This window comes from Etheostoma cragini, chromosome 8 (genome assembly GCF_013103735.1).
Source record: "Etheostoma cragini isolate CJK2018 chromosome 8, CSU_Ecrag_1.0, whole genome shotgun sequence".
Taxonomy (NCBI): domain Eukaryota; kingdom Metazoa; phylum Chordata; class Actinopteri; order Perciformes; family Percidae; genus Etheostoma; species Etheostoma cragini.
This window is the reverse complement of record NC_048414.1, coordinates 22,295,767-22,319,015: the sequence shown is the minus strand read 5'-3', so window position 1 is coordinate 22,319,015 and position 23,249 is coordinate 22,295,767. Positions and strand designations below refer to the sequence as shown.

The following is a 23,249-nucleotide window of genomic DNA, read 5'->3' as shown; positions in this document are numbered from 1 at the left end:
TTTAAACGGAACACCCGGGGTGCATAATGTCTTTTCTCTGGCTGTGGGAAGGTGGTCCTGGGCGAAAAACATCGTCCAGAAAAGCAACCAACGGGGCAACTTTGCATGTTTTTTGCAGTCCTTTGATTTCCAAAACAAACCATTAAACTTCGGAATTGATACAAATTAAATGAAGTGACGGATTTGACTTGTTTGCCATCGGGAATAAAGTTGGGAAACTACGAGGTAAAAATGGAGAGCCCAGCTGAGTGAGAGTGGGGTGAGGAGGCTGGATTTGGCAAAGTTGGGAGTCCTGCCCTGCTGCTAGCAGGCTAGTTAGCATGTTAAACACTTCTTCAACACGCTATTTCGGATAAGTAATGAGGTGAGATTGTAAGTCACTTTACACTCGTAATGTCGGGGTTATTTGTGAAAGTGTTTAGAGACTGGCCTGTTGTTAACCAGTTTTGCCAAAAAATAACGGTAGAATTAATTTAGGGCTACAGAAAAAACATTGACATGAGTAGGGCCTGGCCATTTTTCAATTTTGACTAAACTTAATGCAGCTGTCCATTACATTTCGAAAACACTTATGTGTCATGGTTTCTTCAGCGTTTAAGGTACTTTGACGTAGGTTTTTAGGGAGTTTTCCAGTTAAGTTTTTGTTTGGTATTACTGAAAATAGTAAAGTAAGCTGATAAACATTTTATACTGATAACTTTAAACAGCATAGCAAGCAGAGTTCCAGCATTTAAAAGTGGCCATCTGTGATAGAGCAGCTAACAACTGCTAAGCTATCCCTTGTTTTCTTGGACATTGCAAAACATGTCTGGATAGTTGTAATCATATTTTGGCAGAGAGTTTAACAATATGGCCTCATCACGCAACTTCCACATACAAATGGTGTGTAACTGGTGCTAAAATTATCATTGGTTTAGTGTTTAGGTCCGTTGCCTTTCTGCCTTTTTACAGTGATTGGCCTAATTGAGATCTGCTATCATGTCTGAATTTAGCATATAATTACAATGTGTGAGCCTAACCATAATCACTCAAGTTTCATATTTTTATTTTGTTCTGCATTACAGAGCTTCCCTCTGCTGTTCTTCAGCCTGTGATTCTCCATGGGAGCTGCTTTATCTGTGAAAAGACCTGCTGCTGACATCGCAGCCTTCCCCAATGGATCGGAGCGTAGTTGATGATCTTAGTTCTGCCTAAATCTTTCTGCATTTCTCCTAAATGCAACTGCACTCAACCCTGTGTCATAAAATCGCTCTCCCTCCGCTGCCCTGATCAGTCATTTCTGTCCCATGAGCATCCATACTAGCTCATGCGGTTTTCTCTCAAACATTCAGCTGAACATCTGAAATGGGGCCCTGGTAGGTTCTGCAAGGGGCTTGAGGGACCCCCTGCCTGCTGATTGTGCAGCCTGTCTGTGTGTGTGACACCCACCGGCACAGGCCTATCAAAAGAATACTGTAACAGAAAGACAACCAGTAACACAGTACTTGCGGATGGAACCTGAACAAACTCTTGGACTTTTTAAAATTGGACTTAAGTGGATGTATCAGGTGTATTCATGAACTGTGACTGCTGATGCCAGCTCATTGGGACTTGAGTGAGTGGTATCAGCTTTATTCATGAACCCTGTCTCTGAGTGTGGCTACAGCCTGGATGTTGGATGCCCTGAGTGTGTTAAATCAGCTGTTGCGGTGATGAGGCAGGGCTGGTGGTGGCCTGTGTGGCTGGCTGGGCAGTGGCCCAAGGTGATGTGATGGGGTGCAGGAACAGTAAGGTCCTCCCTGAGCCTCCAGGGGATGTTCAGCTGGACCTGGTCAAAAAGGTCAGTAGGCCAACGTCGTCCCCAGTAATGGTAATAATGTTACTGCCACAATAGGGCTGCTCGATTATAGAAGAAAATTAGAATCACGATTATTTTGGTCATTAATGAAATCCCAATTATTTAACATAATTACTTAGTGACTTTTGAAAATATGTTGCAAGTATTGAATTTAAGACAAACACCTTGAACTGTGAAATTTCCCTTAAAGCTTTGGTGCATAACTTTTTGATATTAAATGTCTGTTACATTCAAGCCATTGCCAAATGAGTTGCTACAAACCTACTTAAGATCAGCTCCACACAACACACTCTGTATTTCTCAGTATGGCTATGTTCCGAAGATTGTGGCGTGCACGATAATGCACGCCACAATCGGATAATGAAAAAAAAAAATCATTGCAATATTTTTTTCCAACGATATTGCGTACCATAAATCCAGGCTAAAGATTCTTTTTTTTAAAAAAGAATTACTATCACCCAGATATTGGTATTAGAACAATGTTACAGCATAAAAATCCGGTGTTGGTCTAAACCAATTCTAGTCTTAACAATCTGTACGTCATAGGGCTGGGCGATATGGAGAAATCAAACATGATATTCCATCTACATACCGACTCAATTTACATGCATGAACCAAAATAGTGTAATGTTAAAACAAATCTGCAATTCTTCAAATTCAAAAAACAGATTTTCTGAGAAGATTTAGTAGGTATGTGCTATAATCAATTTAGACAACATAATAGTATATCACAGTATCTCAATATATATAATATGATTCCATTGAAAGATGATAAATTATATAAAATTATTGCCCGGCCCTAATATGTCTTTACATAGGACAGTGATTTTAATCTTTTCTCTCTTTCTCAGAAACTCTGTTAACTTTTGTTCTCCTGCTCTGGTTTGTACTTTGCGTCTGTGATGACATATGTTCCTGCATCTTTCAGGTTGAGCCTCCTCATACAGATATCTATAAGCACTTCATACGAGGGAATGGCACTCGGAGCAAGACGGACGGGGCCGTTGGAGGGGGAGGTGACAAGGCTTACTCCACCTCCCCGTGTCAGGCCCAGGCTCACGCGGCCACTCCCACCGCCTCGGCCCAGCCCTCTAAGGACCCGTCCGGGCTGTCGGACCCTCAGCGGAAAAAGGTGGCAAAATATCGGGCCAAGTTTGACCCCCGGGTCACGGCCAAGTACGACATCAAAGCGCTGATAGGCCGCGGGAGTTTTAGTCGGGTTGTTCGCGTGGAGCACAAGAGCACCCGGCAGCCTTACGCCATCAAGATGATCGAGACCCGTTACCGGGAGGGGCGAGAGGTGTGTGAGTCTGAGCTGTGTGTCCTGCGACGTGTCCGTCATACCAATATAATCCAGCTGATGGAGGTCTTTGAGACGGCAGAGCGCGTCTACATGGTGATGGAGCTGGCCACCGGAGGGGAGCTCTTTGACCGGATCATTGCTCGCGGCTCCTTCACGGAGCGTGACGCCACGCGGGTGCTGCAGATGGTGCTGGACGGCGTCAAGTACCTCCACACTTTGGGGATCACTCACCGAGACCTGAAGCCGGAAAACCTGCTCTACTACCACCCGGGGGCCGACTCCAAGATCATCATCACCGACTTTGGTTTGGCCAGTAGCCGGAAGAAAGGAGATGAATGTCTGATGAAGACCACCTGCGGCACGCCAGAGTACATCGCCCCGGAGATCCTGGTCAGGAAGCCCTACACAAACGCTGTAGACATGTGGGCACTGGGGGTGATATCGTACATCCTGCTGAGTGGAACCATGCCCTTCGAGGACGACAACCGCATGAGGCTCTACCGACAGATCCTCAAGGGGAAGTACAGCTTCTCTGGAGAGGTGAGGAGCGATGTTTGTTTCTCCCTCTCTCTTTCTCACTCTCTCCCTCCCTCTCTCTCTCTCTCTCTCTCTTTCTCTTTCTCATATATAAACACACAAGCAGACTTCACCCACATTGGAAATGCATTCCTCACACTGCATAAGGCTTTGTCAACAGGTTTCTGAGAAGTTCAACTTTTCTCGTGAGGGGACATTGTTCAGACAAACACACACACACACACCTTCACAAGTCTAACGTCTCTCCTCACGAATCATCCCACAGTTCACATCCATATTGATCTCATGATCCTTTACATTTACCTTGCTACGTTCACTCTTGCGTATGTGTCCTGTGTGTGTGTGTGTGTGTGTGTGTGTACAATTACTTATGCTCGATCTATGTATTTACTTGGAAGAATGCGAAGTAGTCCATTCCTTTGTTTCATGGCGTGGGGTGTTTATTTTGCCTGTGAGCTTAACAAAATGGGCCCCTGGTTAATGTTTGCCCCACATACAGCAAATAACAGCTGACTAGTTTTGTAATATTTAATTGGGAGCAGTTGAATCATCTTTTTTCTTGGAATCCGTCCAGATTTGAAGTTCCCAAGTGGCTGACAGGCTAAGATAAGGTCAGATGAGACACATTAATAATTGAATTGATTTAAATGACTTACAGAGAGCCTATATTTGGGCTGAGGTTTGCAGATAGTATAGTAGAGCTGCTGGATGAGTACTGGGTTTGGACAGCAAGTCTTCTTGAATTAGTGAGAGAACCTTTCACTGGAATCAACCATTTTGCATTATTTGAGAGATACAGGGTTATTGAGTTGGTGTTGTGGTCGTAATAAGACTCGTCACGAGAGCAATGACAGAACAATCTTTATTCTCTAGCCCCTTTATCTAGACCTTACCCGGAGCTGTGTGTGAGAAGGTAATTGTCCAAATCCACAAAAATCGAATATCGCAATATTTTTTACCAATACTTCAATATCGATATTGTTTGCAGCCATATTGTAGGGTTGACTATTGGTGCTTTCATAAAATATTCACACAATGAGATTTTTGATAAATGATCATCAGTAAAGTGGATATAATGACTAAGTGGTTAAAGGCAAATTATAGAACATCTAGAGCAATTACACCACTTTACTGCAATGCAAGACAACACTTGTTGCCATATTACGATATCCAGCTTTATTTATCCATATCAATATAATATAGATATATTGCCCAGCCCTACCGGCAAGCTCCCTAATAAACAATCTGTGCAGAATCCGATTGAATTTTTTATTCATAAAAGATTTATCATAGCACCTTGAAAGGCACCCTGTGTAGTTTTTTGTAAAGAAATTACCTTACATTCTCACCAACATGGATTGTGTGTAGCCTTAAGTCCCTGACAAACGTGTGATGTAGTGCCATTTCGTAAACTTATTTTAGATCTGGCATAGTTTACGTGCATGTGTACTAGCGTCTTCCTTTGTTGGTGATACTTTTTTGGGCACATTTACTGTCTATCATTGGAATAGCTTGTGCGTCCTGGTGTGCATTATACAAATGAAACAGGGACCCACAAATAAAAAACATTGCTCCATAGTGCTACTAGTGGTTAACAACTCCACAGGATACCTTCTAACTGCTCAAAAAGGATCGTAAAACAGCAACGTCAAATGGCTAAATGCTTCAATCAAGCACAATATACACTCTAAACGTAAAGGGGACATTTTATTCTTTTCATTCCTTTTTTATTTTGGCTTTCTACTAGAAGATTTTTGTATACTTTTAATGGTCAACAAACAAGTTATTATTCTCATACTGTCTGTCTGAATATACCTGTATAATTTGTCTGAATTGCTATGTTTTGTCGGTTACTGTTTATAAACACAAAGTTGGCTCCTCCTCCCGGAGCCAGAGAGAGAGAGAGTGAGACATACAGCGCTGTAGGTTCTTCATGGAGGAGGCACAAAGTGTACCTACTATGGAGCCGTTTTGTTGCTAACAAGCATCACCCACCATTAGCATCCCATTGACATCCCATAACTTTACATCTGAGGCGTTTAAAGACTCTATTTGTCCGTTGTTTATTTCTAAAGAAGCAGGACAATGTATAAAAGGCTCCATTACCTTGTAGCTCACGGTATGGCTCTGTAGCAGACGTTTTTGTGAAAATAGGCTAATGATTGTGTCAAAACCACGCAACTTTCTGTCTCATAAAACAAAATCAACGTACAGTCCTGGAGAGGTTTGCAGGCGGTTTTGACTTCCATTTGCTGTTTACGTTTAATTACTAATGTTAACTAGCATTTTAATTAGCAATAATTAGCCTGTGTCTATGTTATATCCTTTCACCTACGCTCTCCGTCTCTGCTGATTGGGAATGATTGACATTCCTCTTGGCACAGCAACCAGAAGACTTACACCTTTCACACAGGTAGCTCACGTCACATTCCCGTCGTCAAGATCAGTCTGAGGCTGCGCAGTAATGCTTAGCTTTTACCGGAAAAGTGCTTCTAATAGACTTCACCCGTCTCCGTCGAAGTATAAGCCACTTTGTCCATTCTTTTAACTGTCTATGGTAAGAGAGTGAATGAAGAGAGAGAGGAGCATTAGTGAGAACAAAGCAGGGAATCAGGGGAAGGAAATGTTTTTTTTTTTTTTTTTTTTACTTCTATCACGTTCTAAATCATTCTTGACACACACACACACACACCTCGGTACAACCCTGTAGGACGGCGCCCCATTGCCAGATTTTGTATGAATGCATGCAGAGAGCTTCATTTAGTTGCTTTATGCAGGTGTTGTTAAAACAAACCCTGCGACAACCGCACACAGTAGAGGACAGAGATAAGGAGCAGGGGAACACCGAAGCACTGACACACAGCAATATAATAACCTGTTTCTCATATACAGCTGCGTTGTATTAAAATAAGCTAAAGAATGCCTTGTGTGTCGGCATCAGATGCTGAGGGGCGTGGCAAAGCAACTGTTTTGGGAATGAGAACTAGCTGTCCACCAGGCACGCTTTTTATTAGCTAGGGGCTACACACTCGCTGGGGCCTAAAGGCTCTTTGTCATCCATAAAAGTCCCACACACAGCAAAATAAGAAGCAAATAGAAAAAACAGGCAGAGTGCAGGGTCCGAGGCATCCGGTGGTATAGTGGTTAAGATGCATACTATATAACTGCAACGTCCCCGTTGGACCTTTCTTAGCCATCGGTGTTTCTCATGTTGTTTAAATTGCCTCCTCGACTCATCCACTTCCTCGCGTCTTAGTCCCTCCCACCCAGGAGGCACGGGAGAGACGCAAGGAAATCATCGGAGGAGAGAGGAAAATGTTTTTTAGAGGGATAAGACGTCCTTTCCTCTGACACGTAACAGGAGTTTGTTTGCTAGCAACTCCTTCAGCTGCACGGCTTCCGGGAAGACTGCTCTCGTATATCCTCGCCTATAACTCCTCGATGACCCCTCCTCGGCCCTCAGGGCAGTTATAGGAGCTTTGACACAGCCTTCGCCGTGGAGGGACAGAACAACTTCTGCTTCAGCAGAGGACCGAGGAATCAAGGAGCTATCAAATAAGGGCCATGAGATGCAGCCCATGTTTACTCTTTGTTGCAATCACATAACGCTGAAATATATATATGCTGTGTTCTGCTGTAAAGCTTGTGTTAATTTACAGTAGCTTTAAACGCGACTCACATGACTAGAACTATTCATTTCATAAAGGGGTTATTTTTGTGTCCCTGTAAGGATGCAATATAACAACTTGTATTACGTCACTATGCCAGGCAGTGAGGCCTGTGACCCGTAGTTGGGACCCGGTACATTAGAGATGGAGCTACGGGGGGGGGGCAGAGGGCAGACTTTAATGCACTTCATATAGGGAAATGTCTTTACAGCTGCGATAAATAATGTTCACATTTACAGCTGAGGTCCAAGGAGGAGGAGAAATGTATGTCTGAGGGTTATATATTGCTCATGTGTCTTTAGCCAACACTAGTGATTTACCTGTTGTGCGAAGTGGGGGGGTTAGTTGTCTACCGGGAGACTGAAAGCACAGCTGGTTGCCAAGCAGGACACCATGTACAAACTGTGTGTGGAAAGGCATGCAGCGCTGATATTCCCAATTCCTGTCTCAGTAGGGGGTAGAGTTTGACTCACTACCAGTCACTCGTACTAAATGAACTCTGGGTCTCGCAAAGAGAACATTGCTTTAAAGGACATTTTGTGTTACATTAAATCTTTTGGAAACAAGAAAACCATGTGGAAACAATCAAGAGGTACAACCACCCCACATCCATTATTGAAGCTGACCCTATCAAAACACCAAGGAGACTCACATTGAATATGGAATAAACCAAACGCCTAACATGGTTACACTGACCGAGCTGTTTGTCAGGTCATTGAGTACTGTCCTCAATAGACATTGTCACCTTTATATCACTCCGATGCCCTCTAGTGTCCAGTGGAAAAACTGTACTGACATAATTATTTAAAGTCCCTCCATTAAAAATGTTTGTGTCTGTATCGGTGTATCTGTATGGGCAGAGTACGTCACTAGAAGGTTGTTTTCACAATCTGCTGAAGGTGAAAGGTTTCTCTGTACACACCTTCAATCAGACTTTAACACGTGTACACACAGATTTCTTGATAATTGTTTTGGACAATCATAGTCCATTAGGCAACTTAAACAATAAAGGGCTTGACATTAACTGTTTGAGGCACTTGTCCATTGGTCAAGTACATTTACGTTTCCCTTGTCCAAGCACAAAAGTCACATGTCCGTGTAAAGATTTCTCATACAGTAATATAAGTTTTTTTTATGTTTTGATAATGCAGAATTCAAACCAACCGTGGAAAGCATCCAAACATTCTTAACATTAAAACAATAGCAACAATTGTGTCCCGATAACAGATTTCCCCTTCAACAAGAAAAAGGATCTCCAGACTCCATCATATAAAGTAATACTTTACCCGCCAGTGTGCAGTGTATCTCCAGATTTAGTGGTGACTTGAACTTATACAATATTCAAAATACTTTTGTAGATATAACAATGGATTTTGCCACAAAATATTGATGTTATTTTTTTTCACTTTTCACTTTCTACCCGGCAGAGGCTGATTTATCAAGGGATCCTTTAAAAGGCGTAGCTACTTTACAGTAGATTTTTGGCGAATATTTAACACGGCAAGTAACGCTGTGTCTAACGTTAGTCGTCCGCTGCCCCGGATTGTTGGGGGGGAAAATGTATTTGTTTCAAATCTGGAACATAGACATAATGAGTGGCACATAATGTGAAGGAACATGGCATTTTGTTTGAGTTTTAACTTTGTCCAGGGGGGCAATTAAATTTGCCCTACAAAAACACCCGGACAAGCCTTGATGTTGAGCCCTGCCAGAGCCAATAAAAAGTAGTCAACGCAGTGTATTTTTTATAATAGGAAGATCCTATACTGGAAAAGTAGTTTTCTCTTCCTCTTTGTGTCTAAACGTCAGTTTGAACACACATAGTCCAAACCAGTGGTTTGAACTATGTAGTGTACTGGCATCAAAAGGGCCATGTACTCAGTGTGTTAATTTACAGTCTTGTCTCCCATCTGTCTCCCCTCTCCAGCCGTGGCCCAATGTGTCAAACCTGGCCAAAGACTTTGTGGAGCGGATCCTGACCGTGGACCCCAGCGAGCGGCTCACATCTGGCCAGGCCCTGAAGCACCCCTGGATCGTCAGCATGGCCGCCGCCTCCTCCATGAAGAACCTACAGCGCTGTATATCTCAGAACCTCCTGAAGCGGGCGTCCTCGCGCTGCCACAGCACCAAGTCGGCCCAGTCCACTCGCTCCAGCCGCTCCACCAAATCCAACAAAGCCCGACGGGTGCGAGAGAAGGAGCTGCGTGAGCTGAACCGTCGCTATCAGCAGCAGTACAACGGCTGAACCGGCCTGGACCTTGACAGCCAGCGACTGTAGCCAAACTAATACTTTTAAAGAACACAGCACTACAATGACTGATTTTTTTACAGTGACTACCACCATTCGAAGTTGCTGCAAATGCTTCAAGTCCCAAATCATTGCCTTAAATAAATAGGACAATGGCCTGGTTAATTCCATGGCTACCAGCTGAAAAGTAACTGCTACCAATTGGAAATTCTTCTGGAAAAAGGGACGCACCAGAAAAGTCTTGAACTCCAAAGGGTTACATCATCTCTCCATCCATTCCTTTACTTTTTCTCTGTCAGGATGGTGCCTTCCAACTCGTTAGCTTTTGTTCTTTCAATCCCTGTGTCTCTACATATTTATTTATTATTGGTGACGTGATTATTAGTCTCCATTCAAATGGTCACTGGATAATGACCTTCCACGAGGATCTGTTGAACAGAATTCTGGGTACTGAAGTTTCTAAGAAGAAAGAAATACTTTTAGAAGAGGAGTGAAAACAAATCCCTCTCACTCATTTCTGATTGAAAATTGCTGTGAATTTATTATTGTACTAATTGTACAGACTTTTATCTTAAGATGTGGGTAATGCAAGCACACTGCAACAAAACCACACCCTCCACGGTCAAAATGAAGACATATTTTTTATTAATCAGTTCTAAGCTCATCTAATCGTGCCGTTTTTGCTCGGTCAATATCATTGTTCTAAAGCTGTCTAAAGGTTGTGAAGTTGTGTTTTTGTGGGAACACTTTATATTTTTATTAACCATCATTAATAGATGGTAAATTGATAGCTCAATCTTTAGTTAATTGTCATTTATCTGTTAGCAAACCATCATATTACAATTAAATTACTAAACTTTTAGTAGGGCTGTAAATTAACAGTACAGCTACGCACATTATATCCCTCTTTTACAATATTGGTATTGAGTAATGGTTTAAAAAAATTAAACCTTTAAGAAATAGTTTTTAAAACATCGATGGATGTGGTAAATATTACATTGATAGATATTCCTAACACTTTAAGGGTTACTAGTCTGTTTTTGAACTGTCTATAAATGCTGTAAACTAAGAAAGCTTTAAAAAAAATAAAAAAGGATTGTTTATTTTTATATATTTACAAAATGCAAAGTGAGTGAACAAAAGTAAAATCTAAATCACATGAATATTTGGTGTTACTACCCTTTGCTTTCAAACCAGCATCAATTCTTATAGGTACACTTGCAGAAAGTTGGGCAGCGCTGAGGATCGTAGACGCAGTGGTCGGCACTGAAGACTTAGTGCAGCAGATGAAAAACACATCAAGCTTATTTCCCTTTGAAATGGGAAGATGTCCAACAGTAACATCAGCTCAGAACTGGCAGAAACCACGGGGACCCAGGTACACCCATCTACTGTCCTGTAGTCTGGCCCGCAGTGGCCTTCATGGAGGAGTTGAAGCCAAAAAGCCGTACCTCCGACAGGGAAACAAGGCCGAGCTACTCAGCTATGCACAAAACATAGGAACTGGGGTGCAGAAAAATGGCACCCGGGGCTCTGGACTGGTTTGAAATTTGAACTATTTGGCTGTAGCAGAAGGCAGTTTGTTGGCTAAAGGGCTGAAGAGCGCTACAATGAGTGGCTGCAGTCAACAGTGAAGCATGGTGGAGGTTCATGTAAGTTTGGGGCTGCATTTCGGCAAATGGAGTTGGAGATTTGGTCAGGATGAATGGTGTCCTCGAGGCTGAGAAATACAAGCAGATACTTATCAATCACAATTGTAATTTCCCCTTGTGGGATTGAAAAAGTATACATTATTATTATCATGTTAAACCATAAGGGAGGCGTATGATTGGCCCCAAATTCATTCTGCAGCAGGACAACGACCTCAAGGTCATTAAGAACTAGCTTCAGTGTGAAGAACATGAAGTCCTGGAAGTGATGGCCTGGCCCCCACAGAGCCCTGATCTCAACATCATCGAGTGTGTCTGGGACTACATGAAGAGACAGAAGGATTTAAGGAAGACTACACCCACAGAAGATCTGTGGTTAGTTTTCCAAGATGTTTGGAACAACCTACCAGCCAAGTTCCTTCAAAAACTGTGGACAGGTGTAGCGAGGAGAATGGAGGCTGTGTTGAAGGCAAAGGGTGGTCACACCAAATCTTGATTTGATTTAGATTCCTCTTCTGGTCATTCACTGCATTTTGTGAATTGATGAAAAACTATTAACGCTTCCATTTTTGAACGCATTTTTAGCTTACAGCATTTTATCATACCTGCCAAAAGGTTTGCACAGTACAGTATATACAAATACATATACACGCATATACACTGTGTATATATATATATATCATTTTTGTATGTTGCAACTTTATAATGACCATCACTGTTTATAGACAGTTTATTAGTATTAATATTAACTATCTAAATGTTTATAGATGGTTTACAAAGCATTTATTAGCTATTAACAAGGTATTAGGTATATAATTGACAAGATATTATAGCCATCTGTTGTAACTTTATAATATACATCCAGACACTGTTTATAGACAGTTTACAAACTAACTAGCAACCCTTAGAGTGTTATAACACTCTAGTGTAAACATCTATAACATCTGGTCCATCTGTCGATGTAATGTTTACAGATGCCATCTTTAAGGCTTACAAACATTTTTAACCATTACTCGATACCTAATGTAGTATATGAGGGGAATAATGTGTGTAACTATAAACTGTTAAATTACAGTATTACTAATATTTTATTAATTATAATTTAACTGTTAACAGTAAATTAACAGTTTGCTAACAGTTAAATGACAATTAACTCAAGATTAATTAACTATCAGTTAATCATCTTTTAATGATGGTTACTATGAAGTGTTACCGCGTTTGTTTCACCAACATCTGTCATTAAGTGGGGTTTTCCCTTTCTTAAATCGGTCTCTTTAGCATTCAGCCACAACATATCCATTACCGTGCTGTCAATGTGATAGTCATTTTAAAGGTCCCATGACGTGAACATTTGACTTTATGAGGTTTTTTAACATAAATATGCGTTCCCCCAACCTGCGTGAAATGTTGTTAGATGTAAACCGAGCCCTGGGTATCCTGCTCTGCCTTTGAGAAAATGAAAGCTCAGATGGGCCGATCTGGAGTCTTGCTCCTTATGAGGTCATAAGGAGAAAGGTTACCTCCCCTTTCTCTGCTTTGCCCGCCTAGAGAATTCCCCCCCCCCCCCACATGAGAAAGCGAGAGACATCATGGCTTTCAAATGAGCAAAGTGCCAGTTGGTCAATAATAATGGTCTATATAAAAGCATCCAAAACGCACCATGTCATGGGACCTTTAACAAACGTTTGCATAAATTGCGAGTGGTAGATTCCCATTTAGCAAAGAATATGAAGGGATTATATGGGTCCATTACAGAAAGTTTAGACAGAAGCTAGTGGAACAAACGTTAAAATCAGGGTTGGTAATGTTGAAAAGATAGCAAGATGTGAAAGTAGTATTTATTGCTGTCGGGGTACAAAGACCATTTTAAACAACATATTAAAAAAGTGTACGTATATTGGAACAGTTACTGACCCTGCCATGAGGAGAGAGAGTGTGTCAGCATTTCCTTTTAGTTTCTAGTGGTTGCATAGTATAGGGGCTCTTAGGCAGAAAAACAACCATTCTCAATATGTTTACTAGACCAACCAACATAAAGGAAACCACTGAAGATAATGATGAGCATGTAGAGGTAAATCACATCATCATTAGTATGTATGGTTTCAAAAGATTCTGAATTTCAAAACCTAGCACATACAGTCTTATGCTTATGTTTTGTTCTTACGTGTGGAAAGGCTACCCTTTGTAAGTGCACTTAAATCAGAATAAATTCCTAGTTTGATAAAGCCGCAATATTAATGCTATTATTCAATATTTCCCAAAAGTAGCACAACTGTCTTTAAAAAAAAAAAGAAGAAGTGAAAAGTTATTTGTCTTTTGATGCCTTTTTTCTCATTTTATCTGACAAAGCACTTAATCCATACAGTTAAATTGAATTGTGTTTTTAAATTGCAATCTTGCTCTCTATCGGACCTGTTCACTGCATTTTGATGTATTAACACTTCAGACTCCCAGGTTGCTACAGTGTGGTCTTTTCTCCTGATTATGAGTATTTTGCTGTGATCTATCCCAGACTTTTGAAGTGTGTTAATGTTGTGAACCTTTGAACACATACTGGAAACCTAACCGAGCCATGTCAGCCGACCTCAATTTTTTCTTTCTTTTTGTCTTTTGTCCTTTGTCCTTTGCTTGTTCCAGGATGCTCTGTCATCTTTCCAATTTCCTTGATCCAAGTCAGATTTAAAATCTTATATTCTCTTGTCCTACTGCTGTTATCTGCCTGATGTCTCACCTCTTGGTGGGAGAAAGATTGTTTATAAACTACTTTAAATAAGGCTAACTTTGGAACTGGTACTGCTACTTCAATAATTTTTCTCCGTCTACATATTAAGAGATCCTCAAACCAAAATATGTCTTTTTAATATCAGACACAGCGCGTATGCTTTAAAAATTTCCTTCACAGAGAAAACCGGTGTGGTCATCTGCAACATGCAGTATGATGAGGTGGCCTTAGTCCTGGTAGTTAGTTCAATGATTGCTTCTAGAGTATATCATCTATGTGAAATAAACAGAAAATTAATCAAATATCAGCTCTAAGAATCACAGCCACAAAGTAATCATTTGGACTCCAAGGAATGGCTGTGGTTGAATTAGCAACATCACTGAGTGCCTGTTGTACACCATGTTCAATGAATAACCAAAGCAACATTAGCAGTTTTGCAGGATGCCAGCACATTTGTAAAAGTGTTTCCTTTTTCATGTTTTTTTTTCCTATACAGTACCTGTGTGATTTCTATATAAATGCTGTCCTGAATGAAATAGCCAACTCATCACTGTTACCTGAAAACAGTTTTATGTTATTGTGTGTCTAAAATGAATGATAACACTTTGATTCTTCTGACATTAACTTTTTTTTTAATTTTTTTAAACGGTGAATTGTATGTGCCAATAAAACACTCATACCTGATTTGCCAGATTGAATTTGGATTTTGACACTATTCTCTTGTTTGGGATTGGTCCAACAGGTCATATACGTTAAGGTGTAAGTAAGTAAAGACCCAAATCTATTTTATTTCTCAGGAGTTGGTGGAGACCAAGACAGAGATAAAGGAAAAGTGAATATTGGACATATGTGTTGCCTCAAAATAAATGATAATGTTGCTCTGTGTTCATTGGACAAGTACATAGGCGACTGTCAGCATGTTAACCACAGCAAAGCATAGCAGCTTTGTACAGTGAGGAAAAAAAATATCTGAACATCCTGCTATTTTGCAAGTTCTCCCACTTAGAAATCATGGAGGGGTCTGAAATTGTCATCGTAGGTGCATGTCCACTTTGAGAGACATAATCTAAAAAAAAGAATCCAGAAATCACAATGTATGATTTTTTAACAATTTGTATGATACAGCGGCAAATAAGTATTTGAACAGCTGAGAAAATCAATGTTTATATTTGGTACAGCAGCCTTTGATTGCAAATTGAGGGGTCAAATGTTTCCTGTAGATTTTCACCAGGTTTGCACACACTGCAGAAGGGATTTTGATCCACTCCTCCACAGAGATCTTCTCTAGATCAGTCAGGTTTCTGGGCTGTTGCTGAGAAACACAGAGTTTGAGCTCCTCCAAAGATTCCCTATTGGGTTTAGGTCTGGAGACTGGCTAGGCCACGGCAGAACCTTGATATGCTTCTTAAAGAGCCACTCCTTGGTTATCCTGGCTGTGTGCTTCGGGTCATTGTCATGTTGGAAGACCCAGCATCAACCCATCTTCAATGCTATAACTGAGGTAAGGAGGTTGTTCCCCAAAATCTCCCAATACATGGCCCCGGTCATCCTCTCCTTAATACAGGGCAGTCGCCCTGTCGCATGTGCAGAAAAACATCCCCAATGCATGATGCTACCCCCCCATGCTTCACAGTAGGGATGGTGTTCTTGGGATGGTACTCATCATTCTTCTTCCTTCAAACACGGTTAGTGGAATTATGACCAAAAAGTTCTATTTTGGTCTGATCTGACCACATGACTTTTTCCCATGACTCCTCTGGGTCATCCAATGGTCATTGGCAAACTTAAAACGGGCCTTGACTTGTGCTGGTTTAAGCAGGGGAACCTTCCGTGCCATGCATGATTTCATTTTTGAAGATTGCTCCAACAGTGGACCTTTTTTCACCAAGCTGCTTGGCAATCTCCCCGTAGCCCTGATAGCTGATAGACTGGTGTTTAAATACTTATTTGAAGCTGTATCATACAAATAAATAGTTAAAAAATCCTACATTGGGATTTTTGGATTATTTTTTTTAGATTATGTCTCTCACAGTGGCCATGCACCTACGATGACAATTTCCAACCCCTCTATGATTTCTAAGTGGAATAACTTGCAAAATAGCAGGGTGTTCAGATACTTATTTTCCTCACTGTATGTGTCAACTTGTTGTGGAGTCCTTCTGCCCGCAAATGAACAAAAATGTAAATGCTCTGCAGCTTCAAGATTGGTAGACTACTTGTTAGTACGTGGATAAAGACTTTTCTGGCTGCCACAAGCAACCATAGCTGTAATGTGCGTGTTGTAAAGATTTACTTGATGCTAAATGCTAATTAGCACTAGCCTCCACACCTTTGAATCTGTACAGCATATTGAATTAAACCACATTTATTGTCATTTTATTTATATTCTTTAGGACATTTAACAAACCCAAAAGGTTTAAACTACTGTGGGGCCTTACTACACATTACAGCATACAACTTGTTGAAGTCTACTGAGATATGAATTGTTTTTGAGATATACATTTCAGTACCTAGTTTATTCACAGCTTATGAAAATAAGGCTGAGAGGTAATGGAAACAACCAAACTGCTTATAGCGTCCCATTTATTTTATTGTTAATAAACTATTGGAGCAATAGCCATCTAAAGGTCTATGATACTAAACTATTGAAGTTGAAGTAGGCTACTAGCTGCAGAGCAGCTGGCCATACCACCACTATTCAATCCACACAAAAAATCTCGTGATAGTGATTACATTAATATATTGGGTTTGTATCTTTCATTAAAATGGGTGAAATAATCATGTTAAATCGAGTTTAAAATGATGCACTGCAGCTGTGTCCGTTATATTTACAGTCCTGTTTCCTGACAGTAAACAGCGCCCACTGATGGCAAAACCGCAGCGTGACTGGGGAGGCTAAAGTGGTAGGTGGAGGCCCGGTGGGTTGCCAGGTTTCCTACAACGCATTAGTTTACACACTGGGCTCAAATTTGCCTTTGAAAGGCAAGAGAAGGTCAACATGATTACCTGAGTTAGTTTCTACGACCACATTACAGGGAAAATGGCCAACTCTTTAAGATATAATCTTAAATGTATGGATTAGCTGACTATGCTTGGCGGTTCAGGAGGATACGTTGACCAAACCTGGCATCCCTTCACAAGTAGACGTCAGTGCTTGCTTTGGTCTGCGGCTGTAGGTTTAGTGAGTTTGCTGCTAGCTTTTGTTCGGTGTAGAATAAACTATCTAGCAAGTAGCTACCCGCTTATCAATACGCAGACCGTGAAAATACATACAGAAAACTGTGACGTGTGGAACGTTGTTCAGCTCGGTGAGTATAATCAACACACAAACCACCAGCAGATACTGTAAAATATTACTAAGCTAGCTAGCTTATGCTCTTACTATTACATGCGTAAGACTGCTGGGTCTAAAAAATGCCCAAAGCATGTCTTGTTTACAAAACCTATTTGAGATGGCTAACGTTAAGTGGAGCTTTGGCGACATTAACACGTGCGTTCGTGGTTTTCAAATAACGTTAACGTTATTTACTGTCGACATAATAATTGTCCTCAGATTTACTTACCCTCAGCCTCCAGCATTGTCTTCTGATGCTCGCTTTGTTTATGCTGATAAAGTCGTCATTTCTATGTGACTACACAGCTTTGTTTTGTCATTTTGGTTTAGTTAGCTGTCTAACGTCAATTACCTAACGTATTTTTTTTTTCAGATTCAGTCTTTTTTCATAAATGTGTCGCGTTGGAAAGCAGTAACATTAAATTGTCATTTAATTTCATGGCCATACCGACGCTGTCTTGTGTTGCGTTAAATGCTTGTTACACTACTAGACATTGAATGCACCATATAATGTAAACTACAGGCATTCAAACGCGTGTGTAGTGTGTTTGGTTTGCTCAGGGAGTTGAACACAAACACTAACGTTACATAGAACAAGCGAAGTCTGTTTCATTAGTGAAAGTAGGAAGTTAGACTGTTTTGTGCCCTGCAAACCAATTACAAGGGGGGGAGCTGACCAGGGAAACTGATACAATTACACCAAAGTTCTACTAAAAGTAGTTTTTCTAAGAGACCCCTTTTCTAACCTTCGAAGAACCGACTCCACTTCACGTCCTGTGTGTTGCTAACACTCCTGGGGATCCCTCCTAGTTCCTCCGATTGTGGTAGGGGTGTTTTCCTAGCTATTAATGTATATTTGCCTGGAGGATTGATGCCACGTTTGTGGCTTGGTGTTATGTTGACACAGGTATCCCCAGCCTGTCTTTTACAGCCCTACCCTAGCCAGTGGGGCTACTTTACAGCCCCTGTTCTAAACCAGTAGTTGTTAGCTGTATTGTTGTTTCACATAGGCAGAGATCCTGCCTGGACTGGGAATTTAGCCTCCTCCTGTTAAACTAGACCAGCCAGGGGCTTTTAATGACATTGTCAACTCGTCTATCACTTGTGTAGACCCATATCTGCAGATTTGATCTACTGATGAATCATTAATGTTGAGCACACAATGTGACTACACACACATTGAAAGCGAGAATGAGGATTTTGTGTAGCCTGATTTCCTGTCTTGCTTTGCCAGAACATCCTCCAAGGTGCTGCTGCTGCGGAGCGTCTGGCTAGTCCACACAGCGTTCCGGGACGGGAGAAAATCGTACTCTGATTTAGTGGCATTCCTTTAAACTAATCAAAACTGTCATGGGCGGTGCTAAGCTCCGCACAGTGCTGCTGCAAAACAGCCTTGAGAAGGAACTTGTTTTGGTGGAACATGTGTACGTTCAAAAGTTGTTTTAGTCACCCAACATAAAAAACTCTGATTGGACAGATAGTCCAGCTAGCTGACTGGATATACCCTGCAGGGATCTGAGGACCAGTTAAACATAGTCTTCAAGAATGCATTGGCGTTTAAAATTCCAAACCGAAGAAAGGGGATGGAAACAGACATTGGCGAAAAGACATGCATTTGGTGGAATTTCCTTTGGCGCCCGAACAATCCCGCAAGTGAAACAGATATAAACCTTAGTTTTGTTACTGGGTGCTCCAGTGTTTCCTTTAAAACACAAGCTAGTACACAATGGCAAAAGCCTTATCACCACTTAGCCAAAAGCCATGTTGACTGTATTTTGGCCAGACAGAGCCAGTTCACTCTGCGCTTGGGAACTTAATGCATAATATGAGCAACTTAGGGCTAAAACCTATGAGACAGACAACTTTAGAGCTCTGTTTGTTGGCTGTGATTTTCACAAAAGTTGCCGTCTTTATAATACAGATTTGAATAATGTCGCACAATACAACCACTTTAACACACATTTAACTTGAAATCCTGCTAGAACGTAGTTTAAAGGGTAACTTTTTTTTTTTAAAGTGGCTGATTGGAACAGCAGTCTTTGAATTGGCCCAGTATTAAGCGAGTGCTTCCTACAGGGTAACATTGCAGTCCGGTTTGGGGGCTGCTGTTTACAGCGTTCTCGCTCAATACTGGACTCATTTCAAAGACTCAACTCAGAAAAAAGACTCAGAAAAACACAATTTACTTTTTTAAGTATCCTAATGTTTGCTAGTGTTACAGTCCCCGTAAAGGAGACAAATGCATCAACAGGACAACCAGACCACTTCACATTATACTCATTTGAGTCAATAGTTAAATGCAGGTTTGGATATTATCACCAAACATTGGACTGGAACAGAACCTAGACTTGTTTATACACTACTGTGCCATGCACTGCAAATCAGTTTTTGCTCTTGTCCTCAAACTGTAGCAATTGCTGCTGTTAGTTAGCACACACACATATTACTTGATGTTTCTATCCTTTGATGGTGGTGTTTGATTTGTAATGACAGCCTGACAATGGAGCCCTGCCTGCCTGGATAAAATAGCCTAAAGGAACACACACACACACACACACACACACACACACACACACACTGCTTACTGCCTATCGGCACACTCAGCTCTGGAACATGTTGCACGGATGCTCTGTGCAGCAATAAAGCTCAGCAGTTAGAGAGCAGCTGGTTCATGGCACACAGGTTTTGTGAATGCTAATCAATCAAATCATTCCAGAGAACGAATTCTTTTCATTACAGGATAATGCAGATGGGTGGGTGCTTAAATGTAAAAGAAAGTATGCGATGAATAAGAACAGCAACAGAACACAAGTAATGTAGGAGTGGGGGGAAAAAATGATTCTCAGATGCATTGCGATTCTCCCTAGAACGATTAGTTTTTCTTCTTTTTTTTCCAAATGTGTTGATTTTTTTTTTTAAAGTTACCTTCAGACATGTACAGTACATAATTCCACATGTGTTTTTTCATAGTTTTTTTTTAAGATTATTTTTTGGGGCATTTTAGGCCTTTAACGGACAGGACAGCTGAAGTTGGGAAAGGGGAGACAGAGGGGGAGTGACATGCATTTCATTCAAACTTGTGTGTGACAAATACTGCAAATATCAAAATCTAACAAACTCAGATTTTTATGTATTTTTTTTTAAATAGCGCATGGAAATGTGCATAAATAATTTTGGCATGGAGATGCGGTTTCTAATGGAGTCGTTGGCCTCGGAATCAGAATCATGAGGTGCCCAGAGATTCCCACCCCTAGTATACAGTACTATAAGACCTGAAAGCCCATCGTCTGTGTGTCCCTCTGGTGTAAGGCAGGAGGCAGTTCCAGGCTCTGCAGGAAGGGAGGTCCTCTTATGTAACCTGGGCTGGACTCTTATTCCGCCCAGAGCTGGTTCTCATGAGCTCTGGTGTTGAGCTTGGCAAATGTTCCAGGTCATTTGAGGCACTCTGGCTGATTCTTTTTGTGCTGGTTGGTGTTTTTGTCTATCCATAGTGTGTGTGCGATATGTGCACGCCTACCCGGATGGGTTTCATTTCCGCATGACGTTTTTGATGAGTTTGTTTTTAAGCAGCCCATAGTTGTCAGTTAGTGTTAAGTTTCTTCCCTGACCTGCAGCTGAGTGTTGTTGGCTGCTTCTGTATAACTCAGTAAGCCATGTCCTCTGTACTAGGGCTGCCAGTGAATATTGTAAGTACAATAGACCTTTAAATATAAAAATTTATATTTTATTGTGAAAAAAGCAGAACTACAGCGGCGTGTTCTCGCCCTGGCCTCTACTCCCTGAACCACTTTCCACTCCCTACTAAATCTGGGTATTGTCCGATTGTACGTGCTCTATCTAGAACCAGTGTTGTTCCCTGAGGGCAACACACACTCTTTGAGTGGCTTTGAGAGGGTGGAGTGGTTCATACAACATACAACACCTCCGTTTCTTCCACTTGTCAGAGCAGAAGAAACACTCCTTTCTCCGAACACTAAAGGGATAGACGTGGAAACACCTAAACACTGGCGTTGAAGGTGTAATAACATATACAAATGTGTTATCTCTGCGGTGATGTTTGTGCCTCAATTTGGTTTGTTGGCAAAAGATCTTAAATGTCATGGAAAGATTTTCATAAAATGTTGATTGTGACAGATAGACCTGAGGGCAAGGAACGACAGAGTAGGTTTTGGTTGATAACAATTAAGCTGTACTGGGGACAAAAAAGGCCTAAAGATAGATAGATAGATAGATAGATGTCATGCTGGAATACCCAGCCACGACCCATCTTCAATGCTCTTACTGAGGGAAGGAGGTTGTTGGCCAAGATCTGGCGATACATGTCTGTCCATGATCTGTCCATCCTCCCCTCAATAAGGTGCCGTCGTCCGGTCCCCTTTACAGAAAAGCATCCCCAAAGAAGGATGTTTCCACCTCCATGCTTCACGCTTGGGCTGGTGTTCTTGGGGTTGTACTCATCCTTCTTCTTCCTCCAATCACGGCGAGTGGAGTTTAGACCAAAAAGCTCTATTTCTGTCTCATCAGACCACATGACCTTCTCCGATTCCTTCTCTGGATCATCCAGATGTTCATTTGCAAACTTCGGACTGGCCTGGACCTGCGCTGGCTTGAGCAGGGGGACTTTGCGTGCACTGCAGGATATTAATCCATGACGGCTTAACGGTTTTCTTTGAGACTGTGGTCCCAGCTCTCTTCAGGTCATTGACCAGGTCCTGCCTGCCGTGTAGTTCTGGGCAGATCCTTCACCTTCCTCATGATCATTGATGCCCCACAAGGTGAGATCTTGCATGGAGCCCCAGACCGAGGGAGATTGACCGTCATCTTGAACTTATTCCATCGTCTAATAATTGCGGTAACAGTTGTTGCCTTCTCACCAAGCTGCTTGCCTATGGTCCTGTAGCCCATCCCAGCCTTGTGCAGGTCTACAATGTTATCCCTGATGTCCTTACACAGTTCTCTGGTCTTGGCCATTGTGCAAAGGTTGGAGTCTGTTTGAGTGTGTAGACAGGTGTCTTTTATACAGGTAACGAGTTTAAACAGGTGCAGAAGCTCTTAAAGAAAAACCAACAGGTCTGTGAGAGCCCAAATTCTTACTAAAATGCTAATTAATTATTTAAAGCTGATAGCTTTGCTTCACATAGCCTTCTTCTGATCGAACAGTACTCACAGGTAACTTTAAATCTTTGATTTTCCTAGAGCTGATCATTGGTTGAGCCTTTGCCATTTTGGCTATTCTTCCATCCATTCGAATAGCTGACCGTTTTTTCCCACGTCGTTCAGGCTTTGGATGACATGTCAAGGCATTTGAAATCATTTTGGCTGAGCAGCCTGCACTTCTTTATATGTTTTCCCCTCTCCAATCAACTTTTTAATTAAAGTGTGCTGTTCCTCAGAGCAATGTCTGGAACAACCCATTTTGCTGAGTATTTCAGTGTAAAATGCACCATAACCAGCATGCACAACATTAGCTTCCTTCCTTCCTTAAATATGGGCCATAATTGACACCTGTTTCTTCAAAGAATCAATCACCTCACTAATTAACACAACACTGCTATTGTTTTGAACATGTCCCTTTCAAGTACAGATTCAGTTACACTGAATTTGGGGTCTGTTGGTTTTCTATGACTCTACAACCCTTACTAACACATTTTTTGCTATGTAGAAATATCACTTCTACCCACACACACACACACACACAGTGAAGAAAATAAGTATTTGAACACCCTGCTATTTTGCAAGTTCTCCCACTTAGAAATCATGGAGGGGTCTGAAATTGTTGTCGTAGGTGCATGTCCACTGTGAGAGACATAATCTTGAAAAAAAATCATACAGAAATCACAATGTATGATTTTTAAACAACTTATTTGTAAGATACAGCTGCAAATAAGTATTTGAAATGCTGAGAAAATCAATGTTACTATTTGGTACAGTAGCCTTTGTTTGCAATTACA

The 23,249-nt window shown here is 41.3% G+C and overlaps 2 protein-coding genes and 2 long non-coding RNA genes across 4 annotated transcripts in view; all 4 read left to right on the top strand.

Moving 5' to 3' along the window:
• Positions 1-39: 39 nt before the first annotated feature.
• LOC117948900 lies at positions 40-1,460 on the top strand. Its single transcript, XR_004657587.1, has 2 exons — positions 40-364; positions 1,065-1,460. It is a non-coding gene; the product is annotated as an uncharacterized LOC117948900 (long non-coding RNA).
• A 44-nt stretch (positions 1,461-1,504) lies between these two features.
• pskh1 (protein serine kinase H1) lies at positions 1,505-9,772 on the top strand. The gene is made up of 3 exons (XM_034878835.1): positions 1,505-1,819; positions 2,766-3,680; positions 9,273-9,772. Exons 1-3 carry the CDS (start codon positions 1,751-1,753, stop codon positions 9,588-9,590), a joined length of 1,302 nt encoding a protein of 433 aa, XP_034734726.1. The 5' UTR covers positions 1,505-1,750; the 3' UTR covers positions 9,591-9,772.
• Positions 9,773-12,787: 3,015 nt separating this feature from the next.
• LOC117948899 lies at positions 12,788-14,648 on the top strand. The gene is made up of 2 exons (XR_004657586.1): positions 12,788-13,147; positions 13,216-14,648. It is a non-coding gene; the product is annotated as an uncharacterized LOC117948899 (long non-coding RNA).
• A 2,406-nt stretch (positions 14,649-17,054) lies between these two features.
• Positions 17,055-23,249, top strand: part of mbtps1 (membrane-bound transcription factor peptidase, site 1) — a 35,152-nt gene continuing 28,957 nt past the window's right edge. The window contains exon 1 of the mRNA XM_034878829.1: positions 17,055-17,272. The gene's annotated coding sequence lies outside the window, so the exon portion shown is untranslated. The remainder of the gene's footprint in view (positions 17,273-23,249) is intronic.

What these genes read in the sequence shown, in the direction of transcription:
- pskh1 (XM_034878835.1), top strand. Translation starts at nt 1,751, where the DNA reads ATGGGGTGCAGGAACAGTAAGGTCCTCCCTGAGCCTCCAGGGGATGTT. An exon ending in AGCTGGACCTGGTCAAAAAG is followed by an intron (nt 1,820 to 2,765) that starts GTCAGTAGGCCA and finishes TGCATCTTTCAG; the next exon opens with GTTGAGCCTCCTCATACAGA. An exon ending in AGTACAGCTTCTCTGGAGAG is followed by an intron (nt 3,681 to 9,272) that starts GTGAGGAGCGAT and finishes TCCCCTCTCCAG; the next exon opens with CCGTGGCCCAATGTGTCAAA.